The sequence below is a fragment of the Pipistrellus kuhlii genome, unplaced genomic scaffold, assembly GCF_014108245.1.
Source record: "Pipistrellus kuhlii isolate mPipKuh1 unplaced genomic scaffold, mPipKuh1.p scaffold_m20_p_16, whole genome shotgun sequence".
NCBI lineage: Eukaryota > Metazoa > Chordata > Mammalia > Chiroptera > Vespertilionidae > Pipistrellus > Pipistrellus kuhlii.
Genome location: NW_023425471.1, coordinates 28,600,581 through 28,624,825, shown reverse-complemented (window position 1 = coordinate 28,624,825; position 24,245 = coordinate 28,600,581). Strand labels below are relative to the sequence as shown.

General features: G+C 40.9%; 1 protein-coding gene across 1 annotated transcript in view; it reads left to right on the top strand.

The window, feature by feature from the left end:
- CHIC1 (cysteine rich hydrophobic domain 1) overlaps window positions 1-24,245 on the top strand; it is a 153,582-nt gene that overhangs the window by 120,434 nt on the left and 8,903 nt on the right. The window contains exons 3-5 of the mRNA XM_036439505.2: window positions 2,255-2,410; window positions 23,430-23,486; window positions 24,136-24,195. Coding sequence (XP_036295398.1) covers window positions 2,255-2,410; window positions 23,430-23,486; window positions 24,136-24,195 — 273 coding nt within the window. The remainder of the gene's footprint in view (window positions 1-2,254; window positions 2,411-23,429; window positions 23,487-24,135; window positions 24,196-24,245) is intronic.

The window sequence follows — 24,245 nt, the reverse complement described above, 5'->3', positions numbered from 1 at the left end:
TGATTATTTTGTCTAATGTGTTTAGCCTGCTAGTTTAGCCTGCTATTTTCAGTTATAATCCATGGTTCTCTCAATTTATTTTTGTATTTACCTTGAAAATTTAGTCATTTAATTGGAATTCTTTTTATTCATTAATTGTCTTTAGACCATATTGCTAACCATATAGATGGAGAACAAAACTATTTTACTTTCCCCATGTTAATACAGTTTTGAGCCTCATAATTTTCACAACTGTTGTTAGTTAACATATTATGAAGAAAAATGACATGAATGATTCTAATAAAGCTAATGTAATTACTTAATGTTTTAATCATGATGGTGCTGAGTTCTGTGATCATGTATCTTTCTAGCATCTGCTAATATGTATATATTTTTAGTGTTGATTAATAGACAAAAATTTAATTCATTGATTCCTCTAGTTTAATTTTTACTTAGAATTGTAAAGGTCCATATTTTGATAACAAACATGCTAATTGGGGTTTTATTTTACAGCAGCTTCTTTTTCCTAACAGTTTCATAAGTGTTACTTGCATAGCCAGGTGCTGGGTTTTTCCCTCATAGATATTAACCTGCCAGTTTTCTAAATCAAAGGGAATAATTTTGTGATTCAGAAACATGATTTCACTGAAATCAAACCATATTTAGTGTCCTTTTGAACCCCAAGCAGAATTTTCAATATAAATCTAATTATGCATCTCATGCCTTTGAACTGACTTTGTTATGGTTTACAAAGAAGCACAAGCAGCCACTTCCAGGAATGGAGGTAGTAGTTACAAATACTAAATTTGTATAATGACTTTCCAACTTTCAAAATTTACAGCAATCATGAGTCCGTTTTATGCTGAATATTAAGACCATATCTTGAGTGTATTCTCCTCATAGTCTTTTGTAAATGTAGCTTTTGCTTATAAATAAAGGAAATAATGGCAAGTGTTAAAATTATTTTGCAAATTTGCCAGGGAGAAAAGGTTTGACAGTTGTCTTTTTTTTTTAATACATTTTTATTTATTTCAGAGAGGAAGGAAGAGGGAGAAAGGGATAGAAACATCAATGAAGAGAAAGAATCATTGATTGGCTGCCTCTTGCATGCCCCACATTGGGGATCAAGTCTGCCAGCTGGGCCTGTACCTTGACCAGGAATTGAACCATGACCTCCTGGTTCATAGATCGACACTCAACCACTGAGCCACGTCAGCTGGGCAACAGCTGTCTTTTTTTTAAAGTAATCCAAGCTTGGCCAGTGTGGTTCAGTGGTTAGGTGTCAACTCCTACACCAAAAGGTTACTGGCTTGATCCCCAGGAAGGTGGCATGCAGGAGGCAGTTGACTGATGTTTCTATCTCTCTTTCCCTTCCTCTTTCTCTAAAAATCAGTAATAATATTTTTTAATCATATATAATAAAAGGCTAATATGAAAATAGACGGAACTGTGAAACCAGTTGCTGTGACAGACACTGACCACCAAGGAGCAGACACTCAACACAGGAGCTGCCCCCCGGTGGTCAGCCAGAAGCGCAGCTGCGGGGGCCAGAGCCTCTCCCACTGAGGCAACATTAAAAATGTCCAACTGGAAGAGGGCACAGGCTGGGCTGAGGGACCCTCTCCCCCGTGAATGCACTAATTTACCAGGTCTCTAGTAAATAAATAAAAGTAATTCAGGAATATTGCCAAAGTCTAATTTTAATTTCATTTGCTCTAGTAGTATATAGGTTCATATTATACTTCTAATCTTACTCAACTTCTGGTCAGAGTGACTGGGAACTACAAATAATATTGCCTTAATATTAAGAATATTTGGTAAGATGACTGCTTGATGGTTATTCTTTACCACCAATTTTACTGTTGTCATTTTTTTGTTGTTGGTAATATGAGAAGGTTATTTTTAAACATCAAAATGAATTCTGTAAACATGAAATTATATATATTTTTCTTTCTAATGTCATCCAGGAATATGTACTATGCTTTTATTGGGGAAGGTAAGGAGAGGGAAAGAGATAGAAACATTAATGATAAGAGAGAATCATTGATCGGCTGCCTCCTGTACCCAGGCATGTGCCCTGACCAGGACGGAACATGATCTCCTGGTTCATATGTCAATGTTCAACCACTGAGTCATGCTGGCCAGGCAAGAGAGGAAATCTATTTAAACATGTATTTCCTTAAAGTACTTGTAATAGACAAACATTTTCTTTAGGTTTAGAGATAAATAGTGGAAAGTTGCCCATAAACTGTTAAAGATTATGCTCTTGTTGTAGGTGGCCCCAGAAGAATTTAAGACCAGCATTGGCCGTGTGAATGCGTGTTTGAAAAAGGCTCTCCCAGTCAATGTGAAATGGCTCCTGTGTGGTTGTCTCTGCTGTTGTTGTACTCTGGGTTGCAGCCTATGGCCTGTTATTTGTCTCAACAAAAGAGTGAGTAACCATTTTATTTTATAATAATGGCAAGAACTAATATTTTTAAATTCTATGTGCCACGTATGTTGCATGGTTTATTTAATTCTCATAACAATGCTCTCCTCATTCTAGAGATAAACTCAGGAACAGAGAGATTAAATTTGTCCAGCTTTTATCAATACTTTATCACTTAATATGAATCCATCATTTGAAATAAGTGCAATGTTAGTGGAGTACTGAAGTAAATATCAATGTAACTGGCTACTTATTCTTTTTACAAAACTCAAAGCTGTGATGTAAAGTATATGCAAAGTATATATATATTTTTTTTATTGATTTTGTACAGAGAGGAAGGGAGAGAGATAGAGAGCTAGAAACATCGATGAGAGAGAGAGTCATCGACCAGCTGCCTCTTGCACACCCCCTACTGGGGATGTGCCTGCAACCAAGGTACATGCCCTTGACCGGAATCGAACCCGGGACCTTTCAGTCCCCAAGCCGACGCTCTATCCATTGAGCCAAACAGGTCTCGGTGTATGCAAAGTATATTTAAAGTATATTGGAGAGATTCTTCTGATTTGAAGAAAGGCAGAAGTGAGAACAAACTACAAAGTTTGTTGATTGATTTTATTTAAACTTTTAAATAATGTGTAACCTGCTGAACCACATCCAGAAATCATAGCATCTTGCAGGGATATAGTGATGCAGTTGTTTCATGAAGGCCAACAAATTCTGAAGAAGTAATTGTATATTCCTTTCCATCTTTCTCCTGCCCTCCATAAAGTCTTATTTATTTATTTATTTATTTATTTATTTATTTATTCATTCATTTATTTATTTTAATTCTCACCTGAGGATATTTTTCCATTGGTTTTTAGAGAAAGAGGGAGGGAGGAAGGAAAGAAGGCAAAGAGGGAGAAACATTGATGTGAGAGTGAGACACACATTGGTTGGTTGCCTCCCACACACGTTGTGACTGAGTGGAGGATCCAACTTGCAACCTAGGTATATGCACTTGACTAGGAAAAGAAGAGACTCTTGGTGTGTAGCCAACATTCTAATATTGATTCTCTTGTTAACTATCAGTAGGTCAGAGTTTTATTTTTTTAATATATATTTATTGATTTCAGAGAGAAAGGGAGGAGAGAGAGATAGAAACATCAATGATGAGAGAGAATCATTGATCTGCTGCCTCCTGCACGCCCCACACTGGGGATCGAGCCCGCAATCCGGTATGTGCCCTGACCAGGAATCAAACCATGACCTCCTGGTTCATAGGTCATTGCTCTACCACTGAGCCACGCCAGCTGAGCTAGAGCTTTACATTATTTATTTATTTATTTATTTATTTTTTTTTTTTTTTTTTTATTTTTGTACAGAGAGGAAGGGAGAGAGATAAAGAGTTAGAGACATCAATGAGAAAGAGTCATTGATCGGCTGCCTCTTGCACACCCTCCACTGGTGATATGCCCGCAACCAAGGTACATGCCCTTGTCCGGAATCAAACCAGGGGCCCGTCAGTCCCCAAGCTGATGCTCTATCCATTGAGCCAAACCGGTCCCGGCTAGAGCTTTACTTTAAATAGAGCCTTTATATTGTTAAGCATGTACAATATTTTCAAATGGCTTTCTATAAGTTAAAAAATAACAGCATACATTTATTTTCCAAGTTGTCATATCTTCTAAAGGTTATAAATCAATATTGCCTATCTACCCCCATTATTTTTTAAATATATTTTATTGATTTGTTACAGAGAGGAAGTGAGAGGGATAGAGAGTTAGAAACATCGATGAGAGAGAGTCATCAATCAGCTGCCTCCTGCACACCCCCTACTGGGGATGTGCCCATAATAAGGTACATGCCCTTAACCGGAATCAGTGGATAGAGCGTCCGCAGGCCAACGCTCTATCCACTGAGCCAAACTGGTTTTGGCTACCCCCATTATTTTTAAAGCTTCAATGTGCACTTATTATATTTGGATTTTTCATCAAATATATTCTATTTCAATTACTTAAGAACAGAATTTTTTTTTTTGGTTTAAACATTAAAATTTCCTTAATTATGCAGTTTTACTATGAACACTTTGGATAAATATTCAATGGGAAATGAGATTGATACTGATGCAGTGATTTCTTCCTATCCCGCATTAATTTGGTTCATAAAGAATTCACAATTTAAAAAAAAATGTTGATATTTTCAAACTGTCATCCTATGGACCAAATTCAGCCAACTCTATATATTTTGTTTAATATTCCAATCAATTGCCAGCATTTAAAAATTGGAATATTTAAAATAAAATTTGAGACATCAAAGACAAACTATCTTATAAAATCTAAAGATGTGGTGATATTGGAACCATATGACTTTATTTCACCAATTTTTCCTAGAAGAGTGTCAGCTGCTCTCCTTTTTTGAAATATATTTCTTATTTTCAGTGCAGAAGGGAAAGTGAGAAAGAAACAGAAACAGAAAATGATGAGAATCATTGATTGGTTGCCTCCTGCATGCCCCACAATGGGGATCCAGGCTCTAACCTGGGCATATGCCCTGACCAGGAATCAACCTGAAATGTGACCTCCTGGTTCATAGGTCAAAGCTGCACTGAATCCCAGTTCCAGACGAGCCCCTGAAGACCCATTCTCTTATGTGGAGAATCTGGACTGTCAGGCAGGCACCCAGGAGAGCAGCAAAAGGAAGAGATCTGGAGGTGCATGTACAAGGACAGGGCTTATGGGAAGCCAAGACTGTCTGCTCAGCCCTGAAACTCCGCCCCATTCAAGATGAGCACAAAAGCTTTTTCAATTTTGCAAGTCTGGTCTCATAAGGCTGTCCCCACCACAGAAGGTCCCCTGGCATAGACACAGCTGATCCTCATAGGAGGTCAATTCCTCCCAGTGATACCAACAACAATCAAGACTTAACTATAACAAGGCTGCACACAGAGTCCACAAAGGGGTACACCAAGACAGTCCACCTCAGGTAACTGGGAGGCTGACCCACTGAACCATATAGGACACTTAGCACACAAAGCTATCCTACCAACTCAGGGAAGCAGCGAAAATGTGGAGACAAAGACACATATCACAAACAAAAGAAATGGAGGAAAACAAACAACTGGATATAGAGTTCAAAACCAAGGTTATAAGGTTTTTCAAGAATTTCCTAGAAAAGGCCAATAAATTTAGCAAGACCCTTGAGGATATGAAAAAGGACCAACTAGAAATTAAACATACACTGACTGAAAGAAAATCTGATGAACAGAATAAAGTGACGATTATAATAGAAGCAGGGACAAAGAAAGGGAGTGGACTGATAATTATCAGGGGAAAGGGGTATAGGGGGTGCAGGAAGAGACTGGACAAAAATCATACACTTATGGATGAGAACAGAGAGGAGGGGGGTAAGGGCAGAGGGTGGGGTGGGAACCAGGTGGAGGGGAGCTATGGGGTGAAAAGAAGAAACAATCGTAATAATGTGAACAATAAAGATTTATAAATTTTTTTAAAAAGGAAGGCCACTTCATAATGCTTAAGGGAGGAAGTCAACAAGAAGATATAACTGGTAAATATATATGCATCCAATACAGGAGCACCGAAATACATAAAAAAAAAAAAAAAAAACCTTCTGGAGGATATCAAGGGAGAGAATGGCAATAATACAGTCATAGTACAGGATTTTAATACTCCACTAACACCACAGAACAAAATCCTCTAAACAAAAAATTCAGCAAAGAAACATTAATCTTAAATGACTCACTAGATCATATGGAATTAATTGACATGTTCAGAACATTCCAACCCAAAGCCAGAGAATATAACTTCTTCTCAAGTACACATGGGTCATTTTCAAAGATAGACCACATATTGGGGTACATGCAAAGTCTCTTCAAATTCAAAAAGATAGAAATCATAACAAGCATCTTCTCAGATCACAATGGAATAAAACTAGAAATCAACTACAATAAAAAAAATTTTTTAAAATCAAACACCACACCAAAACCGGTTTGGCTCAATGGACAGAGCATCGTTCTGCGGACTGAAAGGTCCCAGGTTCTATTCCAGTCAAGGGCGTGTACATTGGTTGTGGGCACATCCCCAGGAGGGGGTGTGCAGGAGGCAGCTGGCCGATATTTCTCTCTCATCGGTGTTTCTAGCTCTCTATCCCTCTTCCTTCCTCTCTGTAAAAAAAAAAAAAAAAAAAAAAAAAAAAAAAAAGAATAAAATATATTTTTAAAAATCAAACACCTGGAAGCTAAATAGCATGCTTTTAAACAATGATCAGGTTACCAAAGAGATCAAAGAAGAAATAAAAAGGATCCTGGCAAGAAATGATTATGAAAACACAATCCAAAATCTATGGGGCACAGCTAAAGCAGTCTTGAAAATGAAGTTCATATCTCTGCAGGCCTATGTCTAAAAACTATAATATATGGTAAAATTTATCTAACCCTACAGATCAAAGTTTTAGTAAGAGAACAACCAGGAAAACCAAGCATAAGCAGAATGAAGGTTGTAATAAAGATCACAGCGGAGATAAATGACATAGAGACAAAAAAAAATACAAAATATCAAAATCAAGAGCTAGTTCTTTGAAAGGATAAACAAGATTGATGAACCTCTAGACAGGCTCACCAAAAAGCAAAGAGAGAGGACCCAAATAATCAAAATCAGAAATGAAAGAGGTGAAGTAACAACAGATCCCACAGAAATACAAATCATTATGAAAAAATATTATGAAGAACTGTATACCAAAAAAATGAACAACTTAGATGAAATGGACATATTCTTAGAAAAATACAAGCTCCCAAAACTCAATCAAGAAGAATCCTAAAACTTGAATAGGCCAATAACTACTAAAGAAATTGAAGCAGCAATCAGAAATCTTCCAGCAAACAAAAGCCCAGGTCCAAAGGCTTTACAGGGGAGTTCTACCAAGCATCCAAAGAACTAAAGCCTATCCTCAGACTATTCCAAAAAATTCAAGAGGAAGGCACACTTCCAAGCTCTTTCTATGAAGCCAAAATTACCCTAATCTCAAAACCAGATAAAGACACCACACACACACACACACACACACAAAAGGGGGGAACTACAGGCCAATATTCTTCATGAACATAGATGCTAAAATCCTCAATGAATTTCTAGCAAATTGAATTCAGCATTACATTAGAAAGATCATACACCATGACCAAGTGAGATTTATTTCAGGGATGAAAGGATGGTACAATATCCTCAAATCAGTAAACAAACTGAGAGACAAAAATCACATAATCATATCAATCAATGCAGAAAAAGCCTTTGACAAAATCCAACACCCTTTCTTGATAAAAACTCTCAGCAAAGTGGGAATAGAGGAATTATACCTCAACATATTAAATGCTTTATATGATAAATCTACAACCAATATCATACTCAGTGGGCAAAAACTAAACTCATTTCCCCTCAGAACGGGAACAAGACAAGGATGCCCACTTTCACCACTCCTGTTCGATATAGTACTAGAAGTGCTAGCCAAAGTTATCAGACAAGAAGAAATAAAAGGCATTCAAATTGGGAAAACAGAAATAAAACTGTCCTTATTTGCAGATGACATACTATACATTAAAAAAAACAAAAAACCCAAAGACTCCATCAACAAACTACTGGACTTAATAAGTGAGTTTGGGAAAGTAGCAGGATACAAAATTAACACCCAGAAATCTATGGCCTTTTTATACACTAGTGATGAACTCACAGAAAGAGAAGTGAAAAAAATAATCCCATTTACCATTGCACCAAAAATTTAAGATACCTAGGAATAAACTTAACTAAGGACGTGAAAGACCTAAACTTGGGAAACTATAGGGCATTGAAAAACAGAGATAGCCGAAACCGGTTTGGCTCAATGGATAGAGCATCGGCTTGGGGACTGAGAGGTCCCGGGTTCGATTCCGGTCAAGGGCATGTACCTTGGTTGTGGGCATATCCCCGGTAGGGGGTGTGCAAGAGGCAGCTGATCGATGACTCTCTCTCATCAATGTTTCTAGCTCTCTCTCTCTCCCTTCCTTTCTGTACAAAATCAATAAAAATATATTTTTTTTTAAAAAGAAAAGAAAAACAGAGATAGAGGAAGACGTGAACACATGGAAGCATATACCATGTTCATGGATTAGTAGAATCAACATCATTGAAATATCCATACTACCCAAAGCAATCTATTAATTCAATGCAATCCCCAATAAAATATGAATGGCATACTTCAAAGACCTAGAACAAACTCTCCAAAAATTCATCTGGAATAAAAAAAGACCCCGAATAGCTGCAGCAACCTTGAAATAGAAGAACATTGTAGGAGGGATCACAATACCAGATATCAAGCTATACTACAAAGCCACTGTTCTCAAAACTGCCTGGTACTGGCACCAGAATGGACATATAGACCCGTGGAACAGAACAGAGAACCCTGAAATCAACACAAGCTATTATGCTCAATTAATATTTGACAAAGTAGGCAAGAGCATACAATAGAGATAAGACAGTCTCTTCAATAAATGGTATTGGGAAAACTGTACAGATACTTGCAAAAAAAATGAAACTAGACCACCAACTTACACCATACACAAAAATAAAGTCAAAATGGATAAAGGACTTAAGGAGAGAGGATCCAAGATGGCTGCTCGGGTAGACATCTAACCGCAGCAGCACACAACAATTTCAATGGAATACAACTAAAATGTAGAGTGGACATCGCCCAGAGCTACAGGTAGTTGACTGACTGAAAATTCTACAACAAGAAGGAAAGAGAAAACCAGAAGGAAAATCAGAGGAGCTGAAAAAAAAGCCTAAGGTACGGAGACATGCTGCACCCACGCACTCACGAGTGTGCGGAGAGGTCGCAGCCGGAGAGGAGGAGAGGGCTGGGTGCTGCCTGGCATTCCCTAGCAGGAAGGAAATAAAACCCCCAGCCTGGGCTGAACCCCCGAACCAGCAGCGCTGAGCCCCAGTTATGGGCCAGACCCTGGGGACCCAGGCTCCGGCAGGGGGAGATGGGGCTGTGAGGCGGAATCCCAGGGGGAGCAGCGAAAAGCAGTGCCCCCGGAGTCGTGCACACATTGTGCGCAGAGGACTAAATGTTGACTCTAATGCTGGATTGCCCTAGCCGGAAGAAACAAAGCCTCAGGCGGCACTGAGCCTCAGTCTGGACTGCTCTGAACCCCAGTTCTAGGCCAATCCCTGGGGACCCAAGCTCAAGCAGAGGGAGACGGGGCTATGAGGCGGAGTTCTGGGAGAGCGAAAGGCCAAGCCCCCTGGAGTCGCACACATTGCTTGCAAGGGAAGGAATGTTGACTCTGATGCGGGATTGCCCTGGAGGGAAGGAAACAGGAGCCCTGGCCGTGTTGGGCCCCAGTTTTGACTGCTCTGAACCCCCGTCCTAGGCCAGACCCTGGGGACCCAGGCTCAGGCAGGGGGAGACGGGGCTGTGAGGCGGAATCCCAGGGGAGCGGCGAAAAGCGGAGCCCGCAGAGTCACGCACACTGCGCGCAGAGGACAGTCTGTTGACTCTGATCCTAGACTCCCCTAGCGGGAAGGAGAAAGAAGGCTCCAGACTGGAGGAACGCGACAGGGAGCAGGAGCCCCTGCCGGACGCCAGCCAGCCGGGCGCCAGCAAGGAGCCGGGCGACGGGGCCCCCAGCGGGGGGTGCCCCTGAACCTTCGACCGCTGAGCGCGGGCAACGGAGCCAAGGCCGGGAGCTGCTTCCTGGGCCACGGCGACCCCAGCAACAGGCTGAAGCAGCGCAGGAGCCCGCGGAGAACAAAGTGGTGCCACAGGCCAACCTGCTGAGCTCCCAGGACAAGGAGGAAGAAACCAAAGAAGTTCTCAATGTGAAGAAATCAAGTGAGAGCAAAAGATAGTAAAATTATAATACTTAAGAAAGAATACAAAGAAGATCTTGAAAAATCAAAGACTAAGTCAGAACTCCACTCACCAGCCAACATTGCAACATAAATGCGTTTAAAAAAAAAAAAAGGACAGAATGTTGGAACAGCAGCGGCCAGGCCTAGAGTGGCCAGGCACAAGGCAGTGGCAGCCAGGCCCGGAGCAGCAACGGCCAGACCCCAGAGCAGCAGCAGCCAGAACCAGAGCATCAAAAGCCAGCACTGAAGCAGCCAGACCTGGGGCAGTGGCAGCCAGGCCTGAGGCGGAGGCGGCCAAGCCCAGGGTGACCAGTCCAGGAACACCCAGACCCGGAGTGGCCAGGCCTGGAGAAGCCGGGCCCAGAGCAGCTGGGTTGGGAGCAGCCAGGCCGAGAACAGCAGTAGCCAAGCCCGGAGCATCCAGGCTGGGAGCGGCCAGACTCGGAGCGGCCGGGCCCAGAGCAGCTGGGTCGGGTGCAGCCAGGCCTGGAGCAGCGGCTGCCAGGCTGGGAGCAGCCAGGCCCGGAGCAGCCGGGTATGGTGCGACCAGGCCCAGAGCAGCATCTGCCAGGCTGGGAGCAGCCAGGCCCGGATCAACAGCAGCCAAGTCCAGAGCAACTAGGTTGGGAGCGGCAGTGACCAGACCTGGAGCAGCTGGTTGTGGAACGAACCAGAGCAACAGAAGCCAGGCCCAGAGCAGCTAGGCCCGAAACAGCCCACTACTCGCCTGCCCCTGCCCCATGGCTGCCTCTCAGACATGGCTGGAAACTTTTGCTGGAACTTGAGGGTTTGCTGAATCAAGTGATGAAGGCTTAGATCTGGATGTGTTGAGTTAGTATAGCGCTGGGGTGTTGATCTGTGAGTGCCTTGGGTGGGGCCTGGATGAGGCTGATTGACCTATTTGAAAATGTCTTTTGTGTGAAGTGTATCATTGGGCTTGTGGAGATATTATTGATATGAGAAAATGCTAAGTAACTGGTTTTACTATCGGGGAAAGGGAGGGAGGAAGAGACTGAACATAAACTGTGCACCTATGGATGAGGACAATGGGGGATGGGGAGGGGGCGGAAGGTGGGGTGGGAACCTGGTGGAGGGGGGAAGAAATGAGGAACCTTTGTAATAATATGAACAATAAAGATTGATTTAAAAAAATGGATAAAGGACTTAAAATGTAAGATCAGAAACCATAAAAATCTTAGAAGAAGCCATAGGCAACAAAATAACAGACATTTGTTGTAGCAATATTTTTATTGATACAGCTCCTAGGGCAATGGAAACTAAAGAGAGGGAAAAAATGGAACTATATCAAAATAAAAAGTTTCTGCAAAGGAAAAGAAATCATCAACAAAACAACAAGAAAGCCCACTGCATGAGAGAACATATTTGCCAATGTTATCTCCCAATAGAATTTAACCTCCAACATTTACAGGGAACTCATACAACTTAACAAAAGGAAGATAAACAATCCAATCAAAAAATGGGCAAAGGACCTAAATAGACACTTTTTGAAAGAGGACATTCAGAAAGCTAAGAGATATATGAACACATGCTCAAAATTATTAATCATCCGAGAGATGCAAATCAAAACTATGAAGTACCATCTCACACCTATCAGAATGGCTATTATCAACAAATCAAACCACAAGTGCTGGAGAAGATGCAGAGATAAAGGAACCCTTGTGCACTGCTGGTGGGAATGCAGACTGGTGCAGCCACTGGAAAACAGTATGGAGTTTCCTCAAAAAATTAAAAATGGAACTGCCATTTGATCCAGTGATTCCACTTCTAGGAATATACCCCAAGAAATCAGAAACACTAATCAGAAAGGATATATGTATCCCAATGTTCATAGCAGCACAGTTTACAATAGCTAAGATTTGGAAATAGCCTAAATGCCCATCAGCAGATGAATGGATTAGAAAACTCTACACAATGTAATACTACTCTGCTATAAAAAAAAAAAAAAAGAAGGAATTCTTACCATTTGCAGCAGCATGTGTGGAACTGGGGAGCTTTATGTTAAGTGAAGTAAGCCAGTCAGTGAAAGAAAAATACCACATGGTCGCACTTATTTATGGATAATAAAGTACATTATAAACTGATGAACAAAAATAGATACAGAGGCAGGGCAGCATCGAACAGACTGTCAAACTACAGCAGGAAGGCTGGGATGGATGGGGTAAAGAGATCAATCTTAACCAATGGATGCAAGATTCTGAGGGGTAGGGGAGGCCGGGGGAAGGTCAATGGGGGAAAAAAGGAGACATATGTACTACTCTTTGTAATAGTTTAAGCAATAAAATAAAATTTTAAAAATACAGTAAAAAAAGAAAATAAACAAATGAAAAAAGAAAAATAAAGAAAAAAGATAACAAAATTATATATAATAAAATAAAATAAAAATGAAAAAGTGAAGTATTTTCTTGGCTGGTTTAAGATCACACTCTTCTGTACTGTCTGTGGCTTTTCAGTTTCCTGTTTCTGTGACTAAAGGCCTTTCTTTAGGCCAGTCCCTGTGGACTTTCAGGGACTATTCAGATTTTTTTCCCCTCAGGGCAAATTCTGGGGTGGCTGTATTGGTTGCTGGAAGACTGAAGGGAGGGGCTATCTCTTCAGGAGAAAATGCCTACCTAGGTCCCACGTGTCAGGTATAACTCAGTGCTAGACTCACAGCCATCTCTCCGGGGCCCTCTCCTTACCCGGACCTCTCCCCAGGCTCCATAAGTCTGCACTTCCTCCTGCACCTCAGCCACGGGTGAGTGTCTATATCCGAAAGGTCCTATGAACTAGGTCAGTGGTCAGCAAACTCATTAGTCAACAGAGCCAAATATCAACAGTACAACAATTGAAACTTATTTTGAGAACTGAAAACCGACTCCTGCCCATGGGCCACAAAGTTTCAATTGCACTATATGTGCGCACCCACACGTGGTATTTTGTGGAAGAGCCATACTCAAGGGGCCAAAGAGCCTCATGTGGCTCTCGAGCCACAGTTTGCCGACCGACCTCTGAACTAGGTTCAGTGAACAAAAGCAAAGATCAAAAAGAGGGGAAAGAGCTGTGCTTCTGTTAGCTCCTCTTCTCCCAGGATAGCTCTGTCTGGGCAGATGTCCTGAATACCCCCTCTGGGGTCAGTCATTTGTGGCTGTGGACCCAGATCTAAAATCCCCTGCCACCAGCAGTCCTGTGGACCTCCTTTCTACAGTCAGACACTGTGCCTGTCCCAAGGGCCTCAGCCTCAGTGCTGTGCAGTTTCCTTCTGACCCTATGGGTTTGGAGGTCTCGCAGTTCTCCCAGCCCAGATCCCTGATTTTACTGTTCTTCAGGTGTCCTCTGCCCTTCCTGGCTGCAAATTGTCTCACCAACTGTGTCTACTTCGACAGTTCTGGGCGAGTGTTATTTGGTTTAGTTGCTTATTCTATCTGCTCTGGGACAAGGCTCCGGACATGTCCTTCTATTCCGCCACCATTTTGTCTCTCCTAGATTGATTTCTGAGGTCTCTGTTCAGTTACATTGAGTTCTTGTGCTATTACCAGGCTGTTTTGGTTACAGTGGCTTTGTAGTATATTTGATATCCAGAGTTGTGATCCCTCCAACTTTATACTTCTTTCTCATGATTGCTGTAGCTGCTCAGGTCTTTATTGGTTCCATATAAAATTTTGGAATATTCTTAATCTGTGAAGTATGTTAGTATTTTAGTAGGGATTGCATTGAATCTGTAGATTTATTTGGGTAGTATGGACATTTTAATAATGTTAATTCTTTTTATCTATGAACATAGTGTATGCTTCCACTTGTTTGTGGCTTCAATTTCTTTTTTCAATGCCCTATAGCTTTCCAAGTACAAGTCTTTTACCTCCTTCCTTAAGTATATTCTTAAATATATTGTTTTTATTATTGCAATGGTAAATGGGACTTTTTTAGTTTCGCTTCTGAGAGTTCATTAATGGTGTATAAAAATGCTATCAATTTCTAGATGTTAATTTTATATCCCGCTACTTTGCCAAATTCATTTACTAATGATAGCTATTTGGGCAGGTGTGAGGGGATACCACAGTGTACTGGTGGAATCTTTAGGGTTTTCTATATGCAATATCATGTAATCTGTGTATAATGATAGTTTTACTTCCTCCTTTCCAATTTGGATGCCTTCTTTTTCTTGATTTATCACTGTGGCTAGGATTTCCAGTACTATGTTAAATAGGAGTGGGAAAAGTGGCCACCCCTGTCTTGTTCCTGTTTTTAAGGGAAACACTTTTAGATTTGCCCATTAAGATGTTAGCTGAGGGTTTGCCATATATGGCCTTTATTATGTTCAGGTATGTTCCTTGTATTCCCACTCTGCTGAGAGATTTTACCATAAATTGTTGCTGGATTTTACCAAATGCTTTTTCTGAATCTATTGATAGGATCGTGTGATTTTTATCCTACATTTTGTTTATGTGTTGTATCACATTTATTGATTTTCAAATATTGTACCAACATTGCACCCAGGAATATATCCCCCTTGATCATAGTATATGATCTTTTTAATATATTATTGCTGAAGCCACTTTACTAATATGTTGTTGAGGATTTTAGCATTTATGTTCATCAGAGATATTGGCCTGTAATTTTCATTCTTTGTAGTGTCTTTATCTGATTTTTTGAAAATATATTTTATTGATTTTTTAGAGAGGAAGAGAGAGGGATGGAGTTAGAAACATTGATGAGAGAGAATCATCAATCAGCTGCCTCTTGCACACCTCCTACTGGGGATGTGCCCGCAACCAAGGTACATGCCCTTAACCGGAATCGAAGGCCGATGCTCTATCCACTGAGCCAAACCGGTTTCGGCTTTATCTGATTTTAGAATTAGGATAATTCTGGACTCATAAAGAGCTTAGAAGTCTTTCTTCCTCTTAATTTTTAGATCAAAAAGGATAGGTGTTACTTCTTCTTTTAATGTTTGGTAAAACTCATCTGTGAAGCCATCTGGTCCATAACTTTTATTTGTTGGGAGTTTGTTGATTACTGCTTCAATTTCTTTAGTTTTTATTGGCCTAGTCAGATCTGATTCTTCCTGATTGAGTTTTGGAAGATTGTATGTTTCTAGTAATTTGTCCATGTTGCCCAGGTTGTCCATTTTGTTGGTAGATAGATGCTCAAAGTATTTTCTTACAATCCTTTGTATTTCTGTGATGTCAGTTGTTACTTTGCCTCTTTCATTTCTGATTTTATTTATCTGGGTCTTCTCTCTTTATTTTTTTTTTAATTCTCACCTAAGGAGTGAGGATATTTTTTCCATTGATTCTTAGCAAGAATGGAAGGGGGATAGACAGAGAGGGAAAAGAGAGAAAGATCCATATGAGAGAGAGACATCAATTTGTTGCCTCCTACACACACCCTAACCTGCCTTTAGCGGGGATCAAGCTTGCAACTAAGGTATGTGACCTTGACTAGGAATTGAATGCACAACCCTCCAGTGTGGTGGTTGATGCTCTAACCATTGAACATGCTTGTCATGGCTCTCTCTTTTTTATGAGTCTGGCTAAAGATTCATAAACCTTTTTTTAAATAAATCTTTATTGTTCTTATTATTACAAATGTTCCTCTTTCCCTCCCGCGCCCCCGCATTGCTCCCCTCCCCCAGGTTCCCACCCCACCTTCTGACCTTTCCCCACCCCCCATTGTCCTCATCCATAGGTGCACAGTTTTGTTTTTTGTTTTGTTTTTCCTTTTTTTTCAGGCTTACATTTTCTCTTTTTAATAAAAAGGCACCTATAAAACAGATCAGTACAGTACAGGCAGCACAAAGACCCCCAGAACAAGCCTAGAAATAGTTTCAAAATAAAAACCCAAAGGATGTCTTCACATATTGTATTTATATATTTATATTTATATATATTTATATAATGATACAAAATGGCTGGGATGGCCGTGGATGGAGGAGGCTGGCCTTTGGACTTTACCGGGGAAGCTACTCTGACAGCAGGTGGGAAGCAGTGCCGCCCAGGGTCTGTCCCTCCCCTGGGCAGGCACCTTGGAGAGTCTGGGGAGGGTGGGGGCTCACAGCCGAGCGCCTGGCTGGATGGGGGCAGTGGTTCCTGGACACGGGCCTGGGGCCCGGGAGGGCGGGGCCCACAGCCAGCCCGGAGGAGGCGCTGTCCCTGGCTGAGTGGCTGAGCAAAGCACTGAGGGGAGTCCCTTTGTGACAGCTGCCAGGGGGCCGGGCCCGTCAGGCTGGCAGAGGCCCTGGCAGACACCTTGCCTAGACGTGGTCCTGAGGGCCGGGAAGGCCTAACCCCAAGGCAGAAAGGGAAGTTTGAAAACGAGTGGAGGCGGTGCACAGCACCCATGTGTATGGTTCAGCTCTACGGAGGTGGGTGGGAGCTCGGAGGGGGAGACAGGAGTGCGCCCGGGTGGGCACAGCCCTGGCCCTGGGCAGAGGGGCTTTGCCAGTGCGTGGACAGGCGGAGGCCAGCAGGGCGCTCTGTCTGGCTCTCTAGTCCGCCTCAGGGCAGAGGTGGTGCACAGTTTTTGTTCAAACTCTTCTGGCACCCCCACCCCCCACTCCCCATTTCCCCAAGAATCTTCAGTCCACTCCCCTTCCATACCTCTGATTCTATTATATTCACCAGTTAATATTGTTCATCAGGTTTTTTATTTCCCTTGGCTTTTAGTTTCACTTTTGAAAGTTAGGTATTTCTTTATCATAATTTTTATCTTTATCTTCTTCCTCTTCCTAAAGAACCCTTTCAGCAATTCATATAATTCTGGTTTGGTGGTGATGAACTCCTTTAGCTTTTTTTTATTTGTGAAGCTCTTTATCTGGCCTTCGATTCTGAGTGATAGCTTTGCAGGGTAGAGTATTTTTGGCTGTAGGTTCTTGCTATTCATCACCTTTAATATTTCTTGCCATTCCCGTCTGGCCTGCTTGGTTTCTGTTGAGAAATCAGCTGACAATCCTATGGGTGCTCCTTTATAGGTAACTACCTGCTTTTCTCTTGTTGCTTTTAATATTCTCTCTTTGTCTTTTGCTCTTGGAATTTTAATTATGATGTGTCTTGGTGTGGTCCTCTTTGGATTCCTTTTGTTTGGAGTTCTGTGCGCTTCCTGGACTTGTAAGTCCATTTCTCTCCCCAGGTGGGGAAAGTTTTCTGTTACTATCAATATTTCTTCCAGTATTCTTTCGGTATCTTGCTCTCTCTCTTCTTCTGGGACTCCCATAATTCGGATGTTGGTTCTCATGAAATTGTCCCAGAGGTTTCTTACACTATCTTCAACTTTCTGGATTCTCTTATCTTCTTGCTTCTGTGGACGAGTGTCCTCTGGCTCTTTGTGTTCCAAATCTTTGACTTGATTCTTGCAATCTTCCATTCTGATTTTAGGACTTTGTATAATATTTTTTATTTCAGACAATGTATTCTTTATTTCTAGTTGATCCCTTTTCATATCCTCATAGGTCTCATTTATTTTATCGGCCTTTTCTAGGAAATTCTTGAAAAACCTTATAACTGTGGTTTTGAACTCTATATCCAGTTGCTTCTTGTCCTTCATTTCTTTTGTTTGTGATCTGTTTCCTTGTCTCGGCATTTTCACAGCTTCCCTGAGTTGGTAGGGTGGCTTTGTGTGCTAAGGTGTCCTATATAATTCAGTGGGTCAGCCTCTCAGTTACCTGGGGTGGAGAGTCTTGGTGTAGCCCTTTGTGGGCTGTGTGTGCAGTCTTGTTGTTAAGCCTTGCTTGTTGTTGGTATCACTGGGAAGCGTTGATCTCCAAGCCACTTGGCTACAAGGATCAGAAGTGTCTCAGCTAGGAGGGTTTCTGTATTCCGCTTGGGTGGAGCGGAGTCTCAGGGGCACAGACAAGCCTTGATGAATCTCACAAGATTGGTTACAGGCGCACGCACCTCTTTGGTCTAGGGGCAGACAAGCTTTGGATCTCTGTCTGCCCTTCCCTAGGAGAGTCCTATTGGCAGCAAACGAGGAAGCTAGCCACTGGAACGGCTTCTGTGCTCCTTTTGGGTGGGGCGGAGTCTCAGGGTGGTGCAGACAAGCTTTGGTCAGCCTCTCCCTATGAGGGTCTGGTTTCTGAGTCCCACAGTAATGGCCGCTGGCTTCATACACCTCTGAGAGATCTCTGCCCACTGCCTGACAGTCTGGCCTCTCTCTGTCTTGGGTCATCTGTCAGCCCAATAGAGTGGTTCTGTTTTCTCCCGAACAAGAAAGCTAGCCGAGAAGCAAGCCAGCAGTGAAATCGGACGGCTGCGTTTTTGCGCCCACAGTTCTCATACCTTCACAGTTCCTGAGGTTCAGCGTGCCTTCTCTTTCCTTCTCAGATTGCAGAGCCTCCTCTCAGCCAGCCGTCTGGTGCTTCAGGGTGATGTTTCCCCTGTTTTCCAGTTCTAAATTCAAATTTGTTGTGGTAGGCTGCATTCAGGTGTCTACCCTATGCTTCAATCTTGGTTTTAAGATTCATAAATCTTGTTTATCTTTTCAAAGAATCATCTCTTGGTTTCATTGATCTTTTCTATTATTTTTTAAATTCTTTATGTCATTTATTTCTGCTCTGATCTTTATTTTCTACCTTCTTCTTCTGGGCTTCTGTTGTTGTTCTCTTTCTAATTGTTTTAATGTGGGGTTAAATAATTTATTTGAGATTTTTCTTGCTTCTTTAGGTAGGCTATAATATTATGAAATTCGCTGTCAGGACTGCTTTCACTGTGTCCCATAGATTTTGGGCAGTGTCAAGGAGCCTTCAGGATGGAGCTAGGAGAGTTCACCAGGCTAATGCAAATTAAGCTTTGACTGTGTGGAGGGAGGGCTCAAGATAGGTAAGTTAATGCCCGTTCATAATGGAGGAAGATGGCTCTATACATGAAGCTATACAATGTTTCTTCCTATATATCTCACCCCCTCGAGCTTGAGTGGAATTCTTCGAACATTTTTTAATAAATACTATAATATGGGACCAGACTGGTTGCTACTGACAGTGCCTCAGGTCATGTGGGAATTGGGTAGGGAGGCATCTTAGGGAGTCACCAGGGTGGAGCTAGTATACCCCACCAGGCTAATACCCAGTGGGTAGAGTCCTAAATCCAGAAAAAGATGCCCGTGGGTTGTGCAGGAGGGGGATTCAATACAGGGACATTGGCAGCTGTACCTCTATCCCTCATGCTAAAATCATATAACTTAGTATTTCTGTATGACTCTAGGGCCCTGCTGAGCTGTCATCCCTTTGCAGGAGCCCAGAATGGGACCCTTCAAGCCATTGTTTGTGTGTGTTTTTTTAAAGAATATACATTTTTTATTGATTTTTTACAGAGGGGAAGAGAGAGGGATAGAGAGTTAGAAACATCGACGAGAGAGAATCATCAATTAGCTGCCTCTTGCACATCCCCTACCGGGGATGTGCCTGCAACCAAGGTACATGCCCTTGACCAGAATCAAACCTGGGACCCTCCAGTCCGCAGGCCGATGCTCTACCACTGAGCCAAACCGGTTTTGGCTGTTTGTGTGCTTTTTAAGATGACACCTGGATTTTCACCAGCCTTCTGCCTCTCCTGAGTAGACAGAATCCCCAGTGATTTTCACAACCATTTGTTATGTGGGCTCTTCTTCCTGGCATTGGTGTTCTGGGTTTAAGATCCTTGTTTTGGACTAAGACCCCCTCACTATTTAAGGGGGAAGGGAGCCTCTGCAGCTCTGCTGCTGAGATATCCCTCTGGATTCTCAACTGCCACATGTGGATATGGGGCAAGTCCATTTTGTGTATCCACACCTCATACCAATATCAGCATGATTTCTTCTCTAAATCTTTGGTTGTAGAACTTCTGTTAAACAAGTCTTCAGATGGTTCTCCAAGTTTACTGTTCTATAATTTAGCTGTAATTTTTATGTCATAGGACAAAGCAAGAGTGGCTTCCTCCTACTCTGCCATCTTGATGAGAACCCAAATATAGAATTCATAGATGATGCCAGGACCGGTTTGGCTCAGTGGATAGAGCGTCGGCCTGCAGACTGAAAGGTCCTGGGTTCGATTCCGGTCGAGAGCATGTATTACCTTGGTTGCGGGCACATCCCAGTAGGGGGTATGCAAGAGGCAGCTGATCGATGATTCTCTCTCATCAATGTTTCTAACTCTCTATCCCTCTCTCTTCCTCTCTGTGAAAAATCAATAAAAATATATTTTAAAAAAAGAATTCATGGATGATATTTTTTGTTTCTGCTAGCACTTTAAATATGTCAAATCAATGCTTCTAGACCTCATGGCTTCTGATATTAAATTGGCTATTAATCTTATGAAGGATTCCCTGTACTCTCTTACTGCTTTCAAGATTTCTTTTTGTTTTTGGCTTTCAAAAGTTTGATTACAGTTTCTCTCAGTATGGATCTCTTTGAGTTTGTCCTTCTTGGAATTCATTGAGCTTCTTGAAGTTTTCTCTTTTGTATGTGGACTCAAATTAATGTGACCCTTGGTTTCAGCCTGGTGAATTTCCAATAGTATTGCCTCTACAGGCAATAGGTGTTCTCAGTTTCTATCTAATAATATCTTCATTTCATCTTCAATTTTATGTATAATATTTTAATTAGTAGACTTTTTGAGTTATTTTATGTTTACAGGAAACAAATGAGGAAAAAGTACAGTTTCCATATACCCTCCTTTTCTAGCTCATAATTTTTCCCATTATTAACATCTTGTACTATTTTTTAATATGTGTTTATTGATTTCAGAGAGAGGAAAAGAGAAGGAGAGAGAGATAGAGTGATCATTGATAACAAAGAATAATTAATTGGCTGCCTCCTGCATGCCATGCCCCACACTGGAGATCGAACCCACAACCTAGGCATTTGCATTGACTGGGAATCAAACCATGACCTCTGAGTTCATGGGTCGACACTCAACCACTGCAACATACTGGCTGGGCCATCTTGCACTATTGAAGTACAGTTGTTAAAACTGATGAGCCAATATTGGCATAGCATTATTAACTAATGTCCATGGTTTACATTAGATCTTACTCTTTGTGTTGTACATTCTATTTTATATGTTTGGACAAATATATAATGACATGTATCTAATATTACAGTATTATATAAAATAATAACTTCACTTCCTGAAAAATCCACTGTGCTACACCTGTTCATTCCTCCCTCCCACCCAAAATCCCAATAAATCACTGAACTTTTAACTGTTTGCATAATTTTGCCTTTTCCCTAATGTCATATAGTTTGAATCATATAGGATATATAGTCTTTTCAGATTGGCTTCTTTCACTTAAGATTTATCCATGTCTTTTTGTGGCTTGATAGCCTTTATTATTCCATTGTTGGGGTGTACTAGTTTGTTTATCCATTCACCTGTTTAAGTATATCTTGATTATTTTCAAGGTTTGGCAATCTATATGCATAAAAGGCTAAGTGACTAGCTGACTGGCCTGTCGGTGTTATGTACACTGACCACCAGGGGGCAGATGCTTCATGCAGGACCTGCCATGTGATTGCAACTTTGCTGAGTGCCTTCTCACACTCTGGGACCCTTTGGGGGATGTCTGACTGCCGGTTTTGGCCTGATCCCTGCAGGCCAGGCTGAGGGACCCCGCTGAATCCACAGATGCCCTTCAAGCCTAGGCACTGCCCTAGGTGGGACGGGCAGGGAGGTACCACGTGGGAGGTTGGCTCCAGGGCATGTGCGGCCCATCTTGCCCAGTCCCTCCGCCACCTTCTAATTAGTATTCTTTCAATGTGCACAAATCTGTGCACTGGGCCTCTAGTTATAAATAAGGCTGCTACAACTATTCCATGACCAGGTTTTCTTGTCAGCATGTTTTCAAGTCACCTAGGAGTATAATTGCTGAATCATATGATAAAATTATGTTTAGTTTTTTAATAAAGGGCCAAATTGTCTTCCAAAGTGATGTACATTCCCACATCAACTTATTTTTGTGTTTCTGGATTTTTCATACATTGGTAGATTCAGCTTGCTAGTATTTTGTTGAGAATTTTGTGTTTATACTTATGGTATTATTTCTTCTTTGGCTGTTTGTTAGAATTCATCATTGAAGCCATCTGGACCTGGATTTTTCTTCGTGGAAAGATTTATAATTACTAATTCAGTCTCTTTTTTTAACTATCTGAATTGTTTAGAGAGATTCTTTCAAGTGCAAGGTCCCTACAGCAAACTCTAGCTGGTAGTGTTCCTGATCTGGCCCACTGTGAATGAACTGAATACAATTGCTATTGGTTGTTAACTTACATAGGTGAACAGGTAGAATAGTTTCTTGTGTTAGTGATTTGGAAATCATTTCAAATATAGTCTTATATGTAAATCATTTAATTTTAAATAGTTTTAAAATAAACAATGCTTATTAGCTTGTTTACCATAAACATTATAAAACTCTTTAAATAAAATTAAAATGCCTAGTAATATTTTATTTTCATGTTTTCAAAGGTTTTGCAAGCTTTTCTTACTCCCTACCAAATATATGCACTCCAAGTGGAGAAACTCAACCTCTGTTCTTCTGTTTACTACAGTGCTGTTTCTCTATATTTTTCCCTCTAAATATGAGTTTTTTCACTGGCTGTTTTTAGCATATTCTTCTCAGTGGAAATTCTGATATATGTTGGCTTGCTTTATTGAACCTATAGAACTTGACTGACTATTGCATGCCAAGCATTGCGGTAGGAGTTCTGATAGGAAAATTTTCTGTGAGAAATCATATTAGCTTGGCATATTGCATGTATATTGAAAAGAAACCCTGTGGAGAAGTATATGAAAATGTAGATTACATTCATAAATAGACTTCCAGCAGTATTAGTAATGTTTCACAATAATTCAGAGAATGGACTCACAACACAGGATAATTGGTACATATTTCCTTTTGAAATGCATATATTAAAATATCACATATGCAAGTATGTATGTGTATGTATATGTATATATGAAGGAGGGAGGGAATATGATCTTATTATAATAACCACCCGAAATATTGCTCCTCTTTTGGCAGTTTCTGTCAGTTACATTGTATTTTTATCTAATTTCTAGTAGAAAAACAAGAGGAGAAAATAATGGGATCTTACAAACAAGCAGAAAAATATATATGCACATAGTTTATAAAGTTCCTTAGGTCATCTTGTAACAAAGTCTCGATTTTTACTCTTAGACCAGAAGATCAATTCAGAAGTTATTAGAATGGGAAAATAACAGATTATATCACAAGGTAAGAAATTTAAGCAAGTAAGTACCCCATTTATATATTTGTATTACTGAATTGAAAAAAAATGAGAATTCTTCAGGCTACAAAAGAATGGATTAGTATGCCTTATTTTCCAGAGTATAAGACGACTTTTGAAACGAAAAAAAGCCTGCTCAGATTGGCCAGAGTCAGAAAGGCGGTCTATTAAAAAAAGAACTGAAGTTGCCTCAGAAGTGGGGGGTAGTCTTATACAGCGAATATAGGCCTAAACATATGTTTTAACTATAAAAATTAGGGGGTCGTCTTATATGCCGGAAAATACGGTGCATATACGGTAAGCATAACAAGTGGACGCAAGACACTGGGGGGGGGGGGGGGGCGGGTGAGGGCATATGTTGGGGGATGGGGGAAAATGGGAGAAGATCAATGGGGGGAAAAAGGAGACATATGTACTACTATTTGCAATACTTTAAACAATAATATAAAATTTTAAAAAAGAATGGATTAGAGAATTAATACTTAATTTTCAATGTATATTCTTTACCAGGTATTTTTAAATGCTTTTTTAAATCTTGTACTTATTCTTGTATTGTTTTCAGTGATTTATTCAAATGTATTGGTAATAATTAGTATAAATTGATATCAAAATTCTTAACAAACTGTACTTTCTTAGCTTGCTTTACACTGGAAATTGACTAAAAGAAAATGTGAGACTAGCAATATGATGGAGTATGTAAGTATGCAATTGTTTTTTAATTAAACTATTGTTGATACCATCCAAAT